At 40.3% G+C, this 18532-nt stretch overlaps 1 protein-coding gene across 1 annotated transcript in view; it reads left to right on the top strand.

Annotated features, from left to right (window-relative positions):
• NGF (nerve growth factor) overlaps positions 1 to 16198 on the top strand; it is a 75248-nt gene extending 59050 nt beyond the window's left edge. The window contains exon 2 of the mRNA XM_070748934.1: positions 15361 to 16198. Coding sequence (XP_070605035.1) covers positions 15373 to 16104 — 732 coding nt within the window. The 5' untranslated portion in view covers positions 15361 to 15372 and the 3' untranslated portion in view covers positions 16105 to 16198. The remainder of the gene's footprint in view (positions 1 to 15360) is intronic.
• Positions 16199 to 18532: the final 2334 nt, after the last annotated feature.

Below are 18532 nucleotides of genomic sequence, written 5' to 3'. Positions count from 1 at the left end.
GAAAAAAACGCCAAAGGGGCTTCCGAGCCGTTTGGCAATCTGTGGCTGAGGACAGCACCCACTCCGTACCTGGAAGCGTCACAGGTGAGAACTAATGGCAGACTAGGGGAATACTGAGCCAGGACACTATTTGAGGTGAGTATCCCTTTGACCCCTCTGAAAGAAGCTTCCTCCCGCTCCCCCCAGTGCCAAACTGACCGCTTGTCCAGAAGCCTATGCAACGGCTCTGCCACCGAAGCCTTGTGCGGGATAAACACCGCATAAAAATTCAAGAGACCCAGGAAAGCCTGCAGCTCCTCCTTCGACTGGGGTCTGGGGGCATCCCAAATGGCCCTAGTCTTTTCAGGGGTGGGATGGATTCCCTTACCATCCACCCTGAATCCCAGGAAATCAACCTCTGGAACCCCAAAGACACATTTTTTTGATTTGAGCTTCAGTCCCGCTTCTTGGAATTTGAGCAATACCTGCTTAACCCTGCGAAGAAGTTCGTCCTCGGAACTCCCCGAGACCAGCACGTCGTCAAAGTAGGGCACCGTGCCTTCCAGCCCATACAGCAACCGTTCCATCAACCCCTGGAACAACCCCGGTGCAATAGAGACCCCGAATTGCAGCCTGTGGCACCTGAACACCCCCCTATGCGTTATGATCGCCTGGGCTTCTGCTGTCAAGGGGTCTACGGGGAGCTGTTGGTAAGCCTGGGATAAATCAAGCTTGGCAAAGATCTTACCATTACCCAGAGTGTGAAGTAACTGCTGCACCACTGGAAGCGGGTATGAGTGGTGAGCCAGGGCCTTATTTACAGTGCACTTATAATCCCCGCACAGTCTCAATCCCCCATCCCCTTTGAAAGCGATGACCAGTGGGGTCTCCCAGACAGCCTGGTCAACCGGCTCCAACACCCCTTGTGCAATCAGACGGTCCAATTCGGCATCAACTTTTGGCCGGAGGGGAATGGGCACCCTGCGGGGCTTCAGCCTTATAGCTGGCACTTTGGGATCAAGGCTAAAAGTAATCGGGGTTCCCGTGTAGCAACCCAGCTTGTCATCGAAAACGGAGGGGAATTCCTTAGTAAGCCCTTGAAATACTGATTCCCCCCTCACAGCGTTCACCCCCGCAACAGAAAAGCCCAAAGCCTTAAACCAGTCTAAACCCAGGAGGCTGGAGAATGGCCCGTCCACCACCATCAGAGGCAACCTGCCCATGAAAGATTTGAACATGACAGGGAATCTCCCTTCCCCCAACACCGGAATGGGCGCCCCTTGGTAGTCCCGCAGAGTCACAGTACATGGCTGCAACCGACTCCTGCTCAATCCGGGCATGCATTTCTTGATGGTGGCCCAGGAAACCAATGAATGCGCGGAGCCCGTGTCCACTTGCATGGAGCAATTCACGCCTCCCAAACGAACTGTCACGGAGATCTTGTCTGAAGAGCCTGAGGTTTTCCTCACGAACGTAGAAGCTGGGCGCGGGCAGCTAAAGATGGCATTGCAGTCATCCCTCTTAGTGGAAGAAAATCTCCTCTGCCAACGGGGATTGGAACCTTGGAACTCCCTCTGCTCTCTAGGGGCGGCTGGAGGGGACCTCCGGGAACGGCAGACTCTTGCAATGTGGCCCCTGGCCCCGCAACGCCGGCAAGCCGCTTCTCTAAACGAGCAATTTGACCTATAGTGGTTACCCCCGCAACCCCTGCAAGGGGACAGAGGGGCCCGGGGGCGGCTGGCAGGAGGCTCACGACCCCTGGAAGCACCCAGCCGGCATACCTCCTCCTCCTCAACTTCGCTGCCGCCCTCCTTTTCTGTAGCGGCTTTCGGGTTCTCTGGCACCGCTGGCACTTTAGCTGTGGCATTCACCGAGCTGTCCATGGCTGCCAGGGATAGCGTGGAAAGCTCAAAAGCACGAGCTTCAGCTAAAGCTGTCTGAAAGGTCAAATCCCGGGTGGCCAGCAAACGGCGTTTAAGGCGGCCATCCCGGACTCCGAACACTAGCCTGTCCAGCAAGTAATCATTTAAGTCTGTAAACTCGCAATATAATGCAGCCCGGCGGAGAGCGGCCACAAACTCATTAATGGATTCGCCCTCTGCCTGGTTTCTCTGATAAAAAACGTAGCGCCGGGCACACCGTGACGGGGCAGGGGCATAGTGGTCTTGGAGAGTTGATAGGAAAGTCTCCCAAGGCACATCATGGATAGAGACGGGAGCGAATAAAGCTCTGGCAGTCTCGAACATCTCGGGGCCGCAGAAACCGAGAAAATAAGATCTTTTGCGGTCCCCAGAAATCTCGGTATACCCATTTGAAATTAGAAAGCAGTCGAAGCGGGCAACGTAGGAATCCCAGGTCTCCCCTTGTGGGTTGAAAGGGGGAAAAGTAAGCTGTACAGACATTGTCACTTACTGCAGATACAGATGCTGGATGGAAATGCAGGGCTGAAATCTCGTCGCCAGTAAAATAACTGAGGCCTTTTACCAGAACATGTGAGTTTAATCAGACATGCCAACAGGGCAGGTACAGGCTTAAGAAATTACACAAGAGAACACAGACTTATATACAGGACGCCTTCTGAGGCAACTACCAATCACATACAAAGGAGGGTTCCCGCTTTAACAGTAACTATGCCTATGCGGCCAATCAGGACCCTGGAGAGGGATACGCGAGCTCGAATCTGACAGCCGGCTTATTGCTATGCAGACACAGCAACCAATAATGATGAATGTATTTTAAGCCTTATCAGTCACAAAGACACTGGGTCCCCTCATAATTTTAAAAAGGTTTTCTACTTTTCCCAGGAATGGGAATAGGTACTCTATTATAATGTTTACAATGTATACTATTATAAGTTATATTTAAAGTTTCTAAAATGTTCATATGGATATTAGAAGGGTTAAATGTTTATATTCTTTTGGATATTCATATTAGGTGTTTGTGCAGTGCAATAATCATTGGTCATAATTTATAATGTGAGTTTTATTTTTAATTGTATTGTTCTTGAATAGAGAGCTCTTCCCAGTGGTGGGCTATGAGCCAGAACACTAAATTGCACTCGCCGCCATGGCTCGTAAGTTCTTGCAGGGCCAGCGCGATTTTGCTGCTGCACCTATGGAGGCAGCAAAATCGCGCACAGAGCCGCAGGTGTGCCCGTGTTTTGGTGAGGGTTTTTTGCTTCCGCACATGCCAAAACACAGGCGCACCAGCAGCAAAATCGCACTGGCCCTGCAAGAACTTACGAACCGCGGCGGTGAGTGCAAGTTAGCGTTACTGCTTGTAGCTCAGCGCTGGCTCTTCCCTTCCACCTCCATTCTACTGAGAAAATGGCATTGTTTGGGCATCAATAGTATCCTACCTGAGAAGGCGCATATATTTCACTACTTAGTATTAGAAATGATTAAAATGAATGGGTTTCATATTGTTAAAATAGGAAAAGCAAAAAGAATGTAGATTTGGATTGACAACTGGCAAATAAAGTTTTCATTTCAGGATAATAATATAATAAAAATGCTGAAATACTCACAGAAACAGTTCTTAACTTCATTTGCTTGATAGAACTTTATTTATTGGATATATCATTGTTACAGTACATTGTTACAGTATCTAGAAAATATACCAAAAAAAGAATATTAAATATACTGCTGAATTGGGAATTTTTTTCCTTGTTAAAACAAATAGTGGGTTGAAATAGAAACTTCTGTTTTCTTAGGATTGCAGACATTGAAAGTCCTATTCAATTGTTTTTGGCATGTGCCGATGCTAGTAGCTTTGTGTTTAACAATGCTTAAAGTAGTAGGTTTTGTGGCAAAAATGTTGTTTTAATAGGATAGTCCTGCACAAATGTAATCCAGTATATTTTGCATTTTGTGGGAAGATGAGAACACTTGAATTTTGGCACATGTGTTGAACCAAAAAAAAAAAGAATAATAAAGGCTGTACTCCAGAACATAGATTACAGTATAATGAAATATATTGTTAAGGGATTGGGATTGGCTAGGAATCCTTTCGGGATCTCTTCCAACTCTATAATTCCTGATGATAAAATTTACATTTGAACAGGGTTCAATAGAACTAGTAGGACTGTTGGAATCCTTTCAAAGGCCCATGCAAAATGGCCAGATATCTTTTGTTATGGAGATTGTTCTCAATAATTGAACTCTTCTGGAACAGACCAAGACATTTGGGAATCATGGCTTAGCTTCCCTCCCTCCCTCCTCCCAGTTATGGAATGTGTTAATGCAGAGATCAAACCAAAGAAAGAACAAAACATGCAGTCTTCGTTTTCTGAAGCTAGTGTTAAGTAGAGAATGGGAATTAAGAGATTTAGAAACATTTTGGAGCATTTGGTGGTGTTTGTTGGGGTGTTAAAATATGAACCATCATCAAACTGTGTGTTTAAATATGTTCAAATGGTACAAATTCCTAATTTCAGGAACCTAAATCTAAAGAAAATAAATATTGTTACTAGAAGCTTACAGACAAGAAAATAGATCAGATGATTAGTTTGATTTTCTGATGATTGGGATTTTTTTTCCCAGTGATTAAAATAGGACATAAGAAAATGCATATCCGCATCTGTATATTGTTCATGATTGTTGTTAGACGCCCTGAGTTTTCGGAGAGGGGCGGCATATAAATCCAATAAAACTTGAAACTTGAAACTTGAAACTTTCACAGGGAAGGGAATTATCTACATCACCTTTTTTTTCCTCAAGTGCCAAAATAGCATGTGCACACACTATTACACATGCGTGAGTGCCCATACCCATAATTCAATCCCTAAGGAGGGCAAAAACAGCTTTCCCTGCCCCCTGGAACCCCTGGAAGCTGGAAACGGCCTGTTTTCCAACTCTGGTGGGCCCAGTAGGCTCGTGTCTTGCCCTCTTCAGGCTCCAAAGGTTTCCCTGGACCCAAGGGAGGGTAGAAACCTGCTCCCCCATCCCCTGGAGCCTCTGTGCAAGCCAAAGATCAGCTGACCAGCACACACATGCATGTTGGAGCTGAGCTAGGCCAACGACTCCTGTGTCAGTAGATATGGCTCTACATGCCGCCTGTGGCATCCGTTCCATAGGTTCGCCATCACTGGTCTACATGTTCATTATATGGACTCTTAAAATAGAGCATTCAGGAGTTATCCCTTTAAACTTTGGAAGCTCTTGTCTTAAATTCTTGAACTATTTCAAAGATAATTTCATTGATATAACAATATAAGTATTGTTAAAGTCAATATTGTTACTTCAGCACAGCATCCACTGCAAGCAACTTATTTGGCTGCATAATAAACTCAAGCCAATATCATTTTCATATCTGACTGTAATAAAGAGTTTGATAATGAAGCAAACTCTGATGCTCCCTGATCAATAACCTGACCCTGAGCACCCATATATTTCCAGTGCAGGATTCCAAGCCGTGGCAAAGAAGGAAAAACAATACACCAGTGCATAAACATCAGTTATTTATGAAGTGGACCATATTTGAGATAATAATATTGTAAACACAATATGATTCATTGTCTCAGCTTTGGAGACTTTATTCAAAAATATTCTGCTCTATCTACAATTTAAAGAAACATCATTTCGAGGGAATGAACTCCACTAGAAGCTATTGTCCTGTCCTAATGGAGCAGGGTACTAGATTAAATAACATGACGAATTGGACCTGCACACTGGCTTGTGAGGTGAGGCTTTCACTTCAGCAAGAGCATCCCTATTGCTGAGATTGAAAAAAACTATGAGGATTGATAAGGAAAGCCTATTTCAGTGGACTCAAGAAGTCCAACTAGATGAAACGGGCACAAAGAATCTTATGGGAAAATAGAGGGAGAAGGGGGGGGGGGAACCCAATGATGGAAAATAAGAAGATATGGGATAGATAGAAAAGTGAAATACGTATAAGGAATTAAAAGAGGGGAAAGGATCATGGAAAAATGAATCAGCTAATAAGGTTCCCTTCTGCTGCAAAAGATTTGCAGTTCGGTTTTCAATAATATTGTTGTTAGAGGGCCCAGAAGATAGTGGAAAATACCTTGAGCCAGTGTTCCCTCTAAATTTTTTTTTGGGGGGGGGGGGCGGAAAAGTATAGTGTCTGAGCGGCAGTCCCTTTGGGACTGGGCGGCACAGAAATAATAAATAAATAAATAAATAAATAAATAAATAAATAAATAAATAAATAAATAAATAAATAAACAAACAAACAAACAAACAAACAAACAAACAAACAAACAAATTAAAAACCCACCCTGTTTTGCCTCAGAGAATTTCAAAATAAAATACTGTACTGTGTGTCTATAACAGTGAGCTCATAATAGGGCAACTCTATCAATATCAAAATGCCACTTAAATAGTTGAGCTAGTTTCAAACTAGATTTTGATTTTCTTTCTCTCTCCCTTACTCCCATTCTTTTTCTTTCTCTTTTCCTTCCTCTCTTTTTTCTATCTGTTTCTCTCTCTTCCTCTCTTCCTCTCTCTCTCCTTCCCTCTCACTCTTTCCCTCTCGGCTTCTGGGCAGGTTTGGAAAACTCTGAGTTGATGATGATTTTTAAGTGAGCGACTGCTCACTGCTCAGCTTAGAGGGAACTATGCCTTGAGCATCTAAGTTCAGAAACTATTTGGTGCACTGGTGCCAACTCCAGGCCTACAGCTAATTGCCATGTTAGCCATAGACTATAATAATAAGGTGATTCCCAAAGTGAACTTAAAAAGGCACAAGACAGAAGGAGCCCAAAAGGATCCTCTTCCTCTCTACTTACTGTCTTTTTACTTAATTCTTGTCTAAGGAGAACATCCAATTCATCCAATCTGTATTTATTTTAGGACATTTTTTGACATTAATGAGTACTCAGTGGACACAAATGTTTGGTTCCTTTTTGAACTGTAGGTATGTGTGTGTGTGGTTTCGTGTCCTACAGAAATATCTTTATGTTCATAACTTTAAATTACTTAAATATGTGTGGGACTGAATGATGCAGGCTACTTCTTGAAAACAGGTTGTAGAGACTGACCAATGTAACATTGTCATCTATAGGGCATGTGTTGATCCTTCTCCTTTTGCTCGTGGAGATGAGAGGCTATTTCGCAGCACCTAATAGATACTCCATACTTAGCAAATCTCTGTTCCTTCCCACAGTTTTTTGACAGAGGAGGTACTTATTTTTCCTCCCCTTAGAAAGGGCTTGCCTCCTCCCTTCCAGTCTTAGACATGAAAAGAGAACCTGAGGATATCCTCGACTGCTTCAGAGGTATCAATTGAGATCAGTGGTAAGAAGAAAGCTGAGCAATCCGGCAAATTTCTCTATTGCTCACCAAAGCTAGGCATTTTTTGTTAATTCCTGACGTAATCGAGGGATTAGCTGAAAAACAGCACAAAGTTTAAAATAGCCAGCTATGACTAACTACGGTACTTTCTCTCTTGTGAGAGAAGAGAGTGTAGTTTGATTATATATTTCAAAACTGCTGCATTTTAAGTTTGCTTGTTTCCAACACCAACTTCTTACTTTTGGAGAATTTTGATTAAAGTGATGATATGAGACCAGAAAGATTCTGGCTAAAGTTCTCACTTGATATGGGATTTAGCAGGTGACTTAAATTTAATCATTATCTCCATCCCATGCACCACCTTGAACTTTTTGAGAAATAGGGGATATGCATACCCAGTTTAATAAATTGTAACAAAATATTTGTTATTTGGATGTTTTCAAAATGTTTAATTCCTTTATATAGCAGATTCCATCAAAGATTTTCCCCAGAGTGTCCTGTAGCACGCTTTATAAACATTTTATATTTTTTGCTTGTGGCACAAATATTTCTTCAATATTGCCTCCTTTAATTAACCTTATCTTTAATTTGAAGGCATGCACATGATTTTTTATGCTTTAAAAAAACTTATTGGGAGTTTATAACTAATTTTAAAAACTGATTCTTGACATGTTGCTTGTTTTTTTTAAATAAGGTCCTGTGGATTCATTGAAAATTTTGAAAAAGCAAACAAAATGAGGTTATAATTTGTTGAAGAATTCTGAATTTACCTAAAATTCAAATTATTTTCTTTTTAAAATCGCTGTTACAGAACTGTAGAGCCATTAGTTTTACAGCAGGCTATGAAGTGCGTTATTCCCCCGAAATCCCACTCAGTTATTTGAGACTATGCTACTAGCAAAAGACTATGTTATGTTTTTTGTACATTGCCTTTAGCAGTATGAGAAGTTTTGTTCTGTTTTGTTTCTCATCTGTTTGTATTTAATCTTTGCTTAGCACATTATTTGAGTTACAAAGTGCTAAAGGTTCTTTTAAAAACACAGTATGATTTCCTCTAGATTTATCTACACAAAATAACCTTTTTTGTCTTTTGTCTTTTTTTGGCTGCTCAAAATACTTAATCATAACATTTCAATTATATTGATAGGTTTGTATACTGTGGATTCTATTTATATTGTTTAATTATAATTAGTGCAAAAGCCATTTGATTAACATATAGATATGTACATCATTAAATGATTTTAATAATTTGATTAATAGCTGCAGCCTCCAGCATACTCTGATTGAAAGAGTGAATTCTTCTGTTGAGTAAGAGGATTTTAGACATAGAAGAACATGATCTAAGGTTCTTAGTTTTCTATGGTACAATAAAGTTAAGCTTAATGTAGATTTCAATAGTCATTACGTATATTAGAAGTGTCGTATTGACAATATGGAACAGATATAATCCTAGCGTATAGTCAAAAATATCTTTATGGATTTTAGCAATAGAAGATTTTAAGAGTAAAAAACAATACATAAAGAAAAATAGCTTACCAAAAGCTGTTAGAACAGGAACATGGAAAGTATAAGATTAAATCAAAAGAGGAATTGGCTGCAGGAGGGTTCAATTTTCTATGGATTTCATATCCGCAATTAAGAAAAATATTTTTAAGGATATTTAAAATTGAGCAGCAGGAGACAAAATTTGAAGTTGAACTGTATACAAATGATGAACATATAATTGTACATTTTATTAAACTTTGAAATGGAAGAATAAGTGAAAGAGTATATGATAAAATGAGCTGAGAACTTCAGACAAAATATACTGATGAAATAGTGGGAAAATATGTGATTAGATTAAAATTTATATTGTGAGGTAAAAGAAGATTTTCATAAAATGATGTACCATTGGTATAAGAATCCAAAAAATTGTCTAGAATGTATGAAGATTTTCCAAATTTATGTTGGAGATATGGACAGCATTTTATCATGCCTGCTTGACTGGTAAAAACAAAAATCCAGAAATGTTGGGTTAAAATACATAGAGTAATTCAAAGGGTTTTTAAAAACAACATTCAATGAAAGCTCAACTTTTCTTGCTGAGATTAATGGACAGCTAATTAATTAAGAGCCAGATTGTAAATGTTTAGTGCTTCAAATCTTAAGAGAGAAATGATTGTAGAGGATGAAAGAATTAGCAATTACAAATTTAACCTGTTTGATTAAAGAACAATCAACAATTACTGTACCTTGATTAGTGACTGGAAACCCCTATGGACTTTTTTTTTTAAAAGGAGAAAAATGAACTTGTGATTTACAGGTTTGAATATTAAAAAGGATATCTTATGTAAAGAAGGAAATGATGGTGAAGGAAGGAAATTAGAACAATAGGGCACAATAAAAATGCAAGAAGACAAGAAGACTGGAAACCGTTTGTTTAAAATGTTTCTTTTTCTCTTCTTCCTTTTTCTTTTTATATTTTCTTTTGGATTTTTAGCATTGGCGAATGCATTACTACCAAACTATGGCACCAATCAATGACTGTGTTGAGAGAATGTTGATTGCATGAAATGACTTTTATGGTTTTGGGGTTTTTAGATCTTAAATTTAATTAATTGGATTAAGATGTTTCATATTGTTTTATTATATGTTGTAAGCTGCCCCGGGTCCTTGGAGAAGGGCGGCATAAAAGTTCAATTAATTAATTAATTGATTAATAATAAACTAATTATTATTTTTAATATCCGTAGTATTTTAATCCTGAAACTGATTTGGGTTATACTATGTAAAAATAATGATAAGCATAATGAATGAAATAAAAGATCTTAGATCTTTCTTAGGGATTAAGAACTTTTTTGAGGTTGATGCAAACTGCCATAATGTGGCAGACAACAAGATAACTTAAAACAACCAGGGTCACTGATATGCAGAGATAACTTGCTAATTATTATTTTAATGGTGGTGGAACCAGTTAATATTTGCACCTGCCACTCTGTATTTTCCCCATGTTAACACAGCAGAATCACTACTGTTTCAGCTATTGTAAAAACCTTCTTTGGCAAAGCTTGTGCTTTTGGTTGTCCCTAGATGGGCCTTGTGAATATTTATAAAATTAAACTTTCTGAGAAGCTAAGTATTTTCCAGATTCTGAACAAATTATCTAGCCTTCTCTTTAAAGCTCATACATTGTAAGTATTTTACAGAACCTAACCCTGCTTGAAAATATAAAGGTAAATGACTATGTTTTGCATTATTGCCTGGCTTTTTATTATTATTTTTAAATTTCTTGCTAATCTAATCCTAAAGAAAAGTTCTGATTTAAGCTTTTTAATGTCTTAAAATATACTTTAAAAATCTTCTTTAACTGTTGCTATGTTAACGTGACATCCCCTTCTTCCACCCTGTTAGAAATACATATAGCGTTTATTGACATACGTAATCGCTTTTTCCTTCTTAATTCAGAGCAATGAATCTCAAATGACTCTCTATAAACAAAACTGATGTAGATCTACTTCAGGGTGTGCCTATATTGTCTTTAAATTTTGTTGCACAAACTTTTTTCATTAGCATATCTGTTGACATCAAGAAACTCATTCAACATGTTCTGAATTGCTGCCATGGCCCCAGTGCTTCAAGTGAATCTGAGAAATTAAAGCTTCTGCTGCCTCTCTGAGCTGTAACCAGGGGTGGGCAGCAGGTGGAACGGGGTGGAATGCAGTTCCACCGGCAGAAATCTTTTTAAAAATTTTATTTATTTATTTATTTATTTATTTATTTATTTATTTATTTATTTATTTATTTATTTATTTATTTATTTATTTATTTATTTATTTTTAAAAAGCACATCTGCGCATATCCAGGGAGAGTGATTGATGAGCCAGCAGGTCCCTAATTAGCTGGCTCGCCAATCACTTCCCCGCCCATCTTGCTTCTCTATACACCGGTGCTGGCCTTAAGAGGAAGGGTTTGTTTTTCTAGCTTGCGGCTTGCGAGTTGCCTTCCTTACTTTTTTGCAGTCTCTTAAACTACTTTACAAATTCTTTGGTGGGCATGAGGAGGACCTGCTGCGCCGGTAAGGATTGATTTTCCAAATTTATCAGGGTTTATTTCTTTATTGTGCACGTGTGGTGAGGCATCGGCTAATGGAGGAGCCCAGCTTTTGAATCTGTGAATGTGTGCAGAATTACTTTTTAAATTTCTAGGAGGGCAGCATTTGGCATACAGACTCATGAATGAGGACTAAATACATCCAGGCAGCAGCAAAGGATGGAGCATTATTTTTCTCAACAGTATGCTTAGAAAAGCAAAGGGATAGAAGGGCAACCTCAGCAAAGGCACCTTATACTATTCTGCCCCCCCCCCCAGTAATCAGTCACATGACTTGCAAGTTGTCCCCCATCTGGTCACATGACCTTGGTCACATGGCCGGCAAGCCACTCCCACCCAGTCACATGGTATGTAAGCCATTCCTACCCAGTCATGTGATCTTTAAGCCATCCTCCGGTCACATGGCTAGCAAGTCATGCCCACAAAATAAGCCACGGCCACGGTGTGGCAGTAAAAATTTTGGCAGCCCTAGCCTGGTTGTAAAATATTTGGTTTAGAACTAATTTCCTTGCTCTGTTTGTCTCCAGCTTTTGTAGCGTAGTCAGAATGGTGAGGATGGATAGGGATATAGTATGTGGGGGCTGCATAAATCAAAATAAATATTAGACGGCAGCAGTGATGGGCTACCAAAGTTTTTACTGCCACACTGTGGGCGTGGCTTATGCATTATTTCTGGGATCACCTTCTGCCACACGAATCCCAGCGACCAATTAGGTCCCACAGAGTGGGCCTTCTCCGGGTCCTGTCAACTAAACAATGTCATTTGGCGGGACCCAGGGGAAGAGCCTTCTCTGTGGCAGCCCCGGCCCACTGGAACCAACTCCCCCCAGAGATTAGAATAGCCCCCACCCTTCTTGCCATTCGTAAGCTCCTTAAAACCCACCTCTGTCATCAGGCATGGGGGAACTGAGATATTCTTTCCCCCTAGGCTTCTACAATTTATATATGATATGTTTGTATGTATGATTGGTTTTTAAAATAAGGGTTTTTAGCTGTTTTAGTATTGGATTGTCGCATGTTGTTTTTACCACTGTTGTTAGCCGCCCCGAGTCTACAGAGAAGGGCGGCATACAAATCCAATAAATAAATTTTGTTTCAATATCTTTCAGTGCAAATTGGGTGTTCTGTGGTGGAGCTCCATTTTTTCTACCCCACTGCATTCCCCCCCCATCCGGGCAATAGCCCACCCTGATTATCTACTATATAAAGTGTATGTACACACACGCACACACAGGTCTTCTAAAACTATACACATTCAACCTCATTTACTGTGATAGGAAAAACATACTCAGAGCCCAGAAGGGGGAAAAAAGAAAGAAAAATCAAAATTTTGCTACCGGTACTGCGTACCTGACCATACCTGTAGGAGCCCACTACTGGATGGCAGTTACAAAATAAAATTCAAACTTGATTATATCTTCTGACTGGCTGTAGTTTTGCATGCTGAAGTGCTATACTCAAAATTTAGTTACATTATTTCTTGGAAATTTCCTTTCTTATGATTTTAGCAAATATTTTTCATAGAATCTGCAACAATAGCAACCACTCTGACTCATTAATGTGTATCCTAAGATTAAGAATATTGATTATCTATTACATCTACTAATAAAAGTATAAATTGATTGATTGATTGATTTGATTTGATTTCTATGCTGCCCAATCCCAAAGGACTCAGGGTGACTTATAACAATGTAAAAAAGAAGCAAATACAATTTTTAAAAATCAAATATAAATATCTAAAACTATAAACTCCAGTTTAAAAAACCCCCCACAACTCAACAGTCCAATCAACACACATGCATACCAGTCAACACAATTTGGCCATGACAGATGTCAAATTCATGGGCCCCAGGCCTGCCGGCAAAGCCAGGTCTTCACAGCCTTATGGAAGGCCAGTAGGGTGGGAGCAGTACAGACATTGGAGGAGAGTTGGTTCCATAGAGCCGTGGTTCCATAGAGCCCCTGATGCCCCACCAATTTGCACTGCTTAGTCGATGGGACCTGGAGGAGGCCAATCCTGTATGATCTTATTGGTCTCTGGGAGGGTTTTTTTATCTGTGGCTATGCCTCAAAGTATAAATTATCTAAGGAATTCTAACAAAAAAGAACTTTGACACAGATTATTGGCTTTAGCAAAGTATAACTGCAGGGAACAAGAGGATCTATAGTTTGTCAGAGAGCCCCAACAATAATGACTGGCCTTTGCCTTGAAGGATTTCAGAATGGATGCCAGAACTAAAGATAAACAACAAAGTCTGAATCATTCTCCCCTAAGAGGTTTAGGCTTTTGTCTACTCAGTGCAAGAGAATGGAAATCTGTGTTCAGAACTTTTACTCAAATTAGACTCTGGCCACAATTCAACATGAGATTAAATGTTCTTAAACCCCTTAAAGTCAATGAATCTAAGCAGATTTAACTGGGTGTTGGGTTGTCCCATATTTTATTGTACTTGTAGTTCTCTGGGGAAACTGACAATTTTATAACTAACATCAGGTCAGGACTTGCATGATAGCTTTTATTCCAGTAGCAAAAGTAGCATTTTATAACTTATTATCGAGACGTTTTTAAGAAATTGAAGTAAGTGCCGCTTATAAGAAATTATTCTTCTGCAATCTATTCAGGTACCTGTGTCTAATTTAGCAATATCTTTGTGCTGTGCTGGCCTTTCTGCCTCTTTTTGTGAATATGTGGCTCATGGCAATCTAGATGCAAGTACAGAATATATTTTTCCTTTTTACATGGTTTTTATTATAGGACTTCCAACTTGGTCCATAGAGATTAGAAACATAGAAACATAGAAGACTGACGGCAGACTAGATGGACCTCATGGTCCATCTAGTCTGCCCTTATACTATTTCCTGTATTTTATCTTACAATGGATATATGTTTATCCCAGGCATGTTTAAATTCAGTTACTGTGGATTGACCAACCACGTCTGCTGGAAGTTTGTTCCAAGGATCTACTACTCTTTCAGTGAAATAATATTTTCTCACATTGCTTTTGATCTTTCCCCAACTAACTTCAGATTGTGTCCCCTTGTTCTTGTGTTCACTTTCCTATTAAAAACACTTCCCTCTGAACCTTATTTAACCCTTTAACATATTTAAATGTTTCGATCATGTCCCCCCTTTTCCTTCTGTCCTCCAGACTATACAGATTGCGTTCATTAAGTCTTTCCTGATACATTTTATGCTTAAGACCTTCCACCATTCTTGTAGCCCGTCTTTGGACCTGTTCAATTTTGTCAATATCTTTTTGTAGGTTAGGTCTCCAGAACTGAACACAGTATTCCAAATGTGGTCTCACAGCGCTAGAGATTCTCTTCTCCCTTTTAATAAACCTAGAACACTGCTTGATATAAATTATATTCTAGTACAGTGGTGGCGAACCTATGGCACAGGTGCCACAGGTGGCACGCAGAGCCATATCTGAGGGCACGCGAGTCGTTGCCCTACATCAGCTTTAGCATTCATGTGTGCGCTAGTCAGCTGATTTTCACCCTTCTTTTCAGCCATTTTCACTCTCCCCAGGCTTCAGGAAAGACTCCCGAACCCTGAGGATGGTGAAAAACGGCCCAATGAGCCTACTGGAAATCTTGATGCTTCAGTGAGACCTGTACACATGCTTGGGGGAAAGTGCAGGAGAGGGCATTGCACTATAAGTGTGACATATAACATACTCTTTTGGCACCCAAGCCAAAAAAGGTTCACCATCACTGTTCTAGTATTTCAGGAATTAATAGTAACTCTATTTTTTTTGTTTATTTATATACCCATTTTACTGACTGATAAAGTGACTCAGGGCAGTGTATTGTTTCCTAGCATCCTCACGTTATTAAGCGGGCTTGCTGTGGCAGTGGGAAAGAAAAAGCAGCATCTGGTATCCACATGGCTGGGCCTCTCGTAAGATGGTGAAATGTCTTAGCTGCACATTTTCCCTGCAGTTTATCAGCATATCTCTCCACTCGTCTTGGAGTGGATGCTTTTCTATGTTTTCTTCGCTCACAGTAACACTCTTGCTTTGATCTCTCCTAGGTGCATAGCGTAATGTCCATGCTGTGCTACACTCTGATTATAGCATTTCTGATTGGCATATGGGCAGCACCAAAATCTGAAGATAATGCCCCTCTGGGCTCCCCTGCAACATCTGACCTTTCTGACACCAGCCGTGCTAAAACTCAGGAGAGTCTGAAAACATCTCGTAACACAGATCGGCGCCATCCCGCTCCTAAGAAGCCAGTGGATCAAGAAATTGGGTCGGCAGCAAACATCATTGTGGATCCCAAGCTTTTTCAGAAGAGGCGGTTCCAGTCGCCTCGTGTTATGTTCAGCACTCAGCCCCCACCATTGTCAAGGGATGAGCAAAGTGCGGAGTTCCTGGACAGTGCGGACTCTCTTAATAGGAATATCCGGGCCAAGCGGGAAGTTCACCCTGTGCATAACCGAGGGGAATATTCTGTGTGTGACAGTATCGGTGTCTGGGTTGCCAACAAAACCACAGCAATGGACGTCAAAGGCAAACCGGTGAATGTGGTGCTGGATGTCAATCTTAATAACAATGTCTACAAGCAGTACTTTTTTGAGACCAAGTGCAGAAATCCAAAACCGGTACCGAGTGGGTGCAGGGGCATCGATTCCAGGCATTGGAATTCTTATTGCACCACAACGCACACATTTGTCAAGGCATTAACCATGGAAGACAACCGGGCATCCTGGCGCTTCATTCGGATTGACACTGCCTGTGTGTGCGTAATCAGTAGGAAAACTGAGAACCTCTGACTGACCATCGATGGCTCCAGTACTCACTTTCTCCCCACCCCCTACCTCAGCCTGTAAATTATTTTAAATTATGAGGGCTCTATGATATATTTATAGTTTATACAATGAAATAAATGAATCATCATAATTTATTAAATCCTTTTGAAAACTGAAGTACATGATGTGAGCATTAATGGCATTTTTCCTGTTAAACGTTTTAGCTATTCTTTAATATGCTTGTCCCAGAAAAGTTTCTGAAAAGAATGTATGGCGGTTTTCAGTGTCCTGAACTCGATCTTTTTATTTAGTGTGCAGTTGTTCTGTTACTCTGCACTAGATCAAACTTCATAACATGCAAGTCCATTAGGAAAATTCTTCCTCTCCTGGGTCAGAATATTAATTGGTACTCCATATCTGAGGAGATGCATGTTTTCTTATTGTTTTCAGATACGCTGATTTCCTTCTGTTTATGCATTCTAAATATTAGAATTGCAGCTGACCTCTTGTTAAACATGTCTTCAGAGCAGTCCCATACACCAGTGTTTTTCAACCAGTGTGCCGTGGCACACTAGTGTGCCGTGAGACATGGTCAGGTGTGCCGCGAAGCTCAGAGAGAGACAGAAAACAAGATAGAGAAAGAAAGAGAGAGAGAGAGAAAGAAAGAGAGAGAGAGAAAGCAAGAAAGAAAACAAGAGAGAGAGAAAGAAAGAGAGAGAAAGAAAGAAAGAAAGCAAGAAAGAAAACAAGAGAGAGAAAAAGAAAGAAAGAAAGAGAGAGAGAGAGAAAACAAGAGGGAGAGAGAGAAAGAAAGCAAGAGAAAGAGAGAGAAAAAGAAAGAAAGAAAGCAAGAGAGAGTGAAAGAAAACAAGAGAGAGAGAGAAAGAAAGAGAGAGAGAAAGAAAGCAAGAGAGAGAAAGAGAACAAGAGAGAGAAAGAAAGCAAGAGAGAGAGAAAGAAGGAGAAAGAAAGAGAGAGGGGGAGGAATGGTGGGAGAGAGAAAGACATAGAGGGAGGGAGGGAGAAAGAGAGCAAAAAAGATAGGAAGGAAGGGAGAAAGAAAGAAAGAGGGATGGAGGGAGAGAAAAAAGAAGGGAGAGAAAAGAGGGAGGGAGAAATAGAGCGAAAGGAAGGAAGAGAGAGATTTTTTTTTGTCCAAACTCCCCCCCCCTCAATGTGCCCCAGGGTTTTGTAAATGTAAAAAATGTGCCATGGCTCAAAGAAGGTTGAAAATCACTGCCATACACATCTATTCATTTGTTATTCATTTACTTTTATCCCATTTGTATTGTTTACAAATAAGTAAAGCAGTGAAAACAGAGGTCGGCTGCTAAGGTGGAATGGTGACGTGTGCTCACCCCTGTGGCTCTGAGTGCTGGCAGAGTCCAGCACAATTCTGCTACTGCACCTGTGCAGGTAGCAGAATTGTGTGCGGAGACGCAGGTATGCCTGGGTTTCGGCACTTTTTTTGCTTCCGTATGCATTTTTTTTTTTTTGCTTCAGTGTGCTCTCCCCTGCAGCTCTGCATACTAGCAGAGTCCAGCGCAATTCTGCTACTGCACCTGTGCAGGTAGCAGAATCTTGCATGGAAGCAAAAAACTGTGTGCACCTATATCTGTGTGCACCTGTACTGTACGGAGAGGGGCGGCATACAAATCTAATAAATAATAAGAATAAAGAATAATTATCTCCACGTGTGATTCTGCTACCTACACAGGTGCAGTAGCAGAATTGCATTGGACTCCGCTAGCACTCAGCCATGGGGGTGAGCACACATCACTGTGCCACCCTAGCAGCCCACCTCTGAATGAACATATTGAACATATCTGTTCCCCACAGTAACAACCCTGTGGATTGGACTGGGGGGCAGTGAGTAGCCCAAGGTCACCTACATGGTTTTCATGGCTAAGGTGAGACTTGAACTCATGGTTTCTGCTTTGTAGCCTGATGCTTTTTTTTCCAAATTGTATACAAATTTATTTTTCCTTTTATAGGAAATATTTAAGCAAACATATTTTATAACATGTAGTTAAAAGCAATTACTGGCAAAACTAAAACCAGCCTCCCATTTAAATCGATAGAAAAAATGTGCCCTGGTTTTTTTCCTCCTCAAGATATAAAATCCAATTTCACACACTCATGTTTCAAAATAGGTTCCAATATTTTCAATACAATTTGCTCTCAAGTAAGCCTATGTACGATTATTGTCTCATATGTCAATGCTATTTACTTCAAATTTATTCATGCTCTGTTCTATTTAGCAGACTTTCTCCATGGTAAGTAATTGCAAGATTGCAGTTTTTAGTTGCAGCTGATTTGGTTAGGATTGGGATCAGTGCAAAACTCCATGGATTTGTCTAAACATTGATGATTTTTTTACCCAAATGTTATCTCTGTGATAGAATTTTAATCTAATCAAATCTGAATACAGTGTTCCCTCAATTTTCGCGGG

Source organism: Erythrolamprus reginae, chromosome 3, assembly GCF_031021105.1.
Source record: "Erythrolamprus reginae isolate rEryReg1 chromosome 3, rEryReg1.hap1, whole genome shotgun sequence".
In the NCBI taxonomy this organism is placed as follows: Eukaryota; Metazoa; Chordata; class Lepidosauria; order Squamata; family Dipsadidae; genus Erythrolamprus; species Erythrolamprus reginae.
Note: the sequence above shows the minus strand (reverse complement) of the source record. Positions and strands in the feature narration are given on the sequence as shown.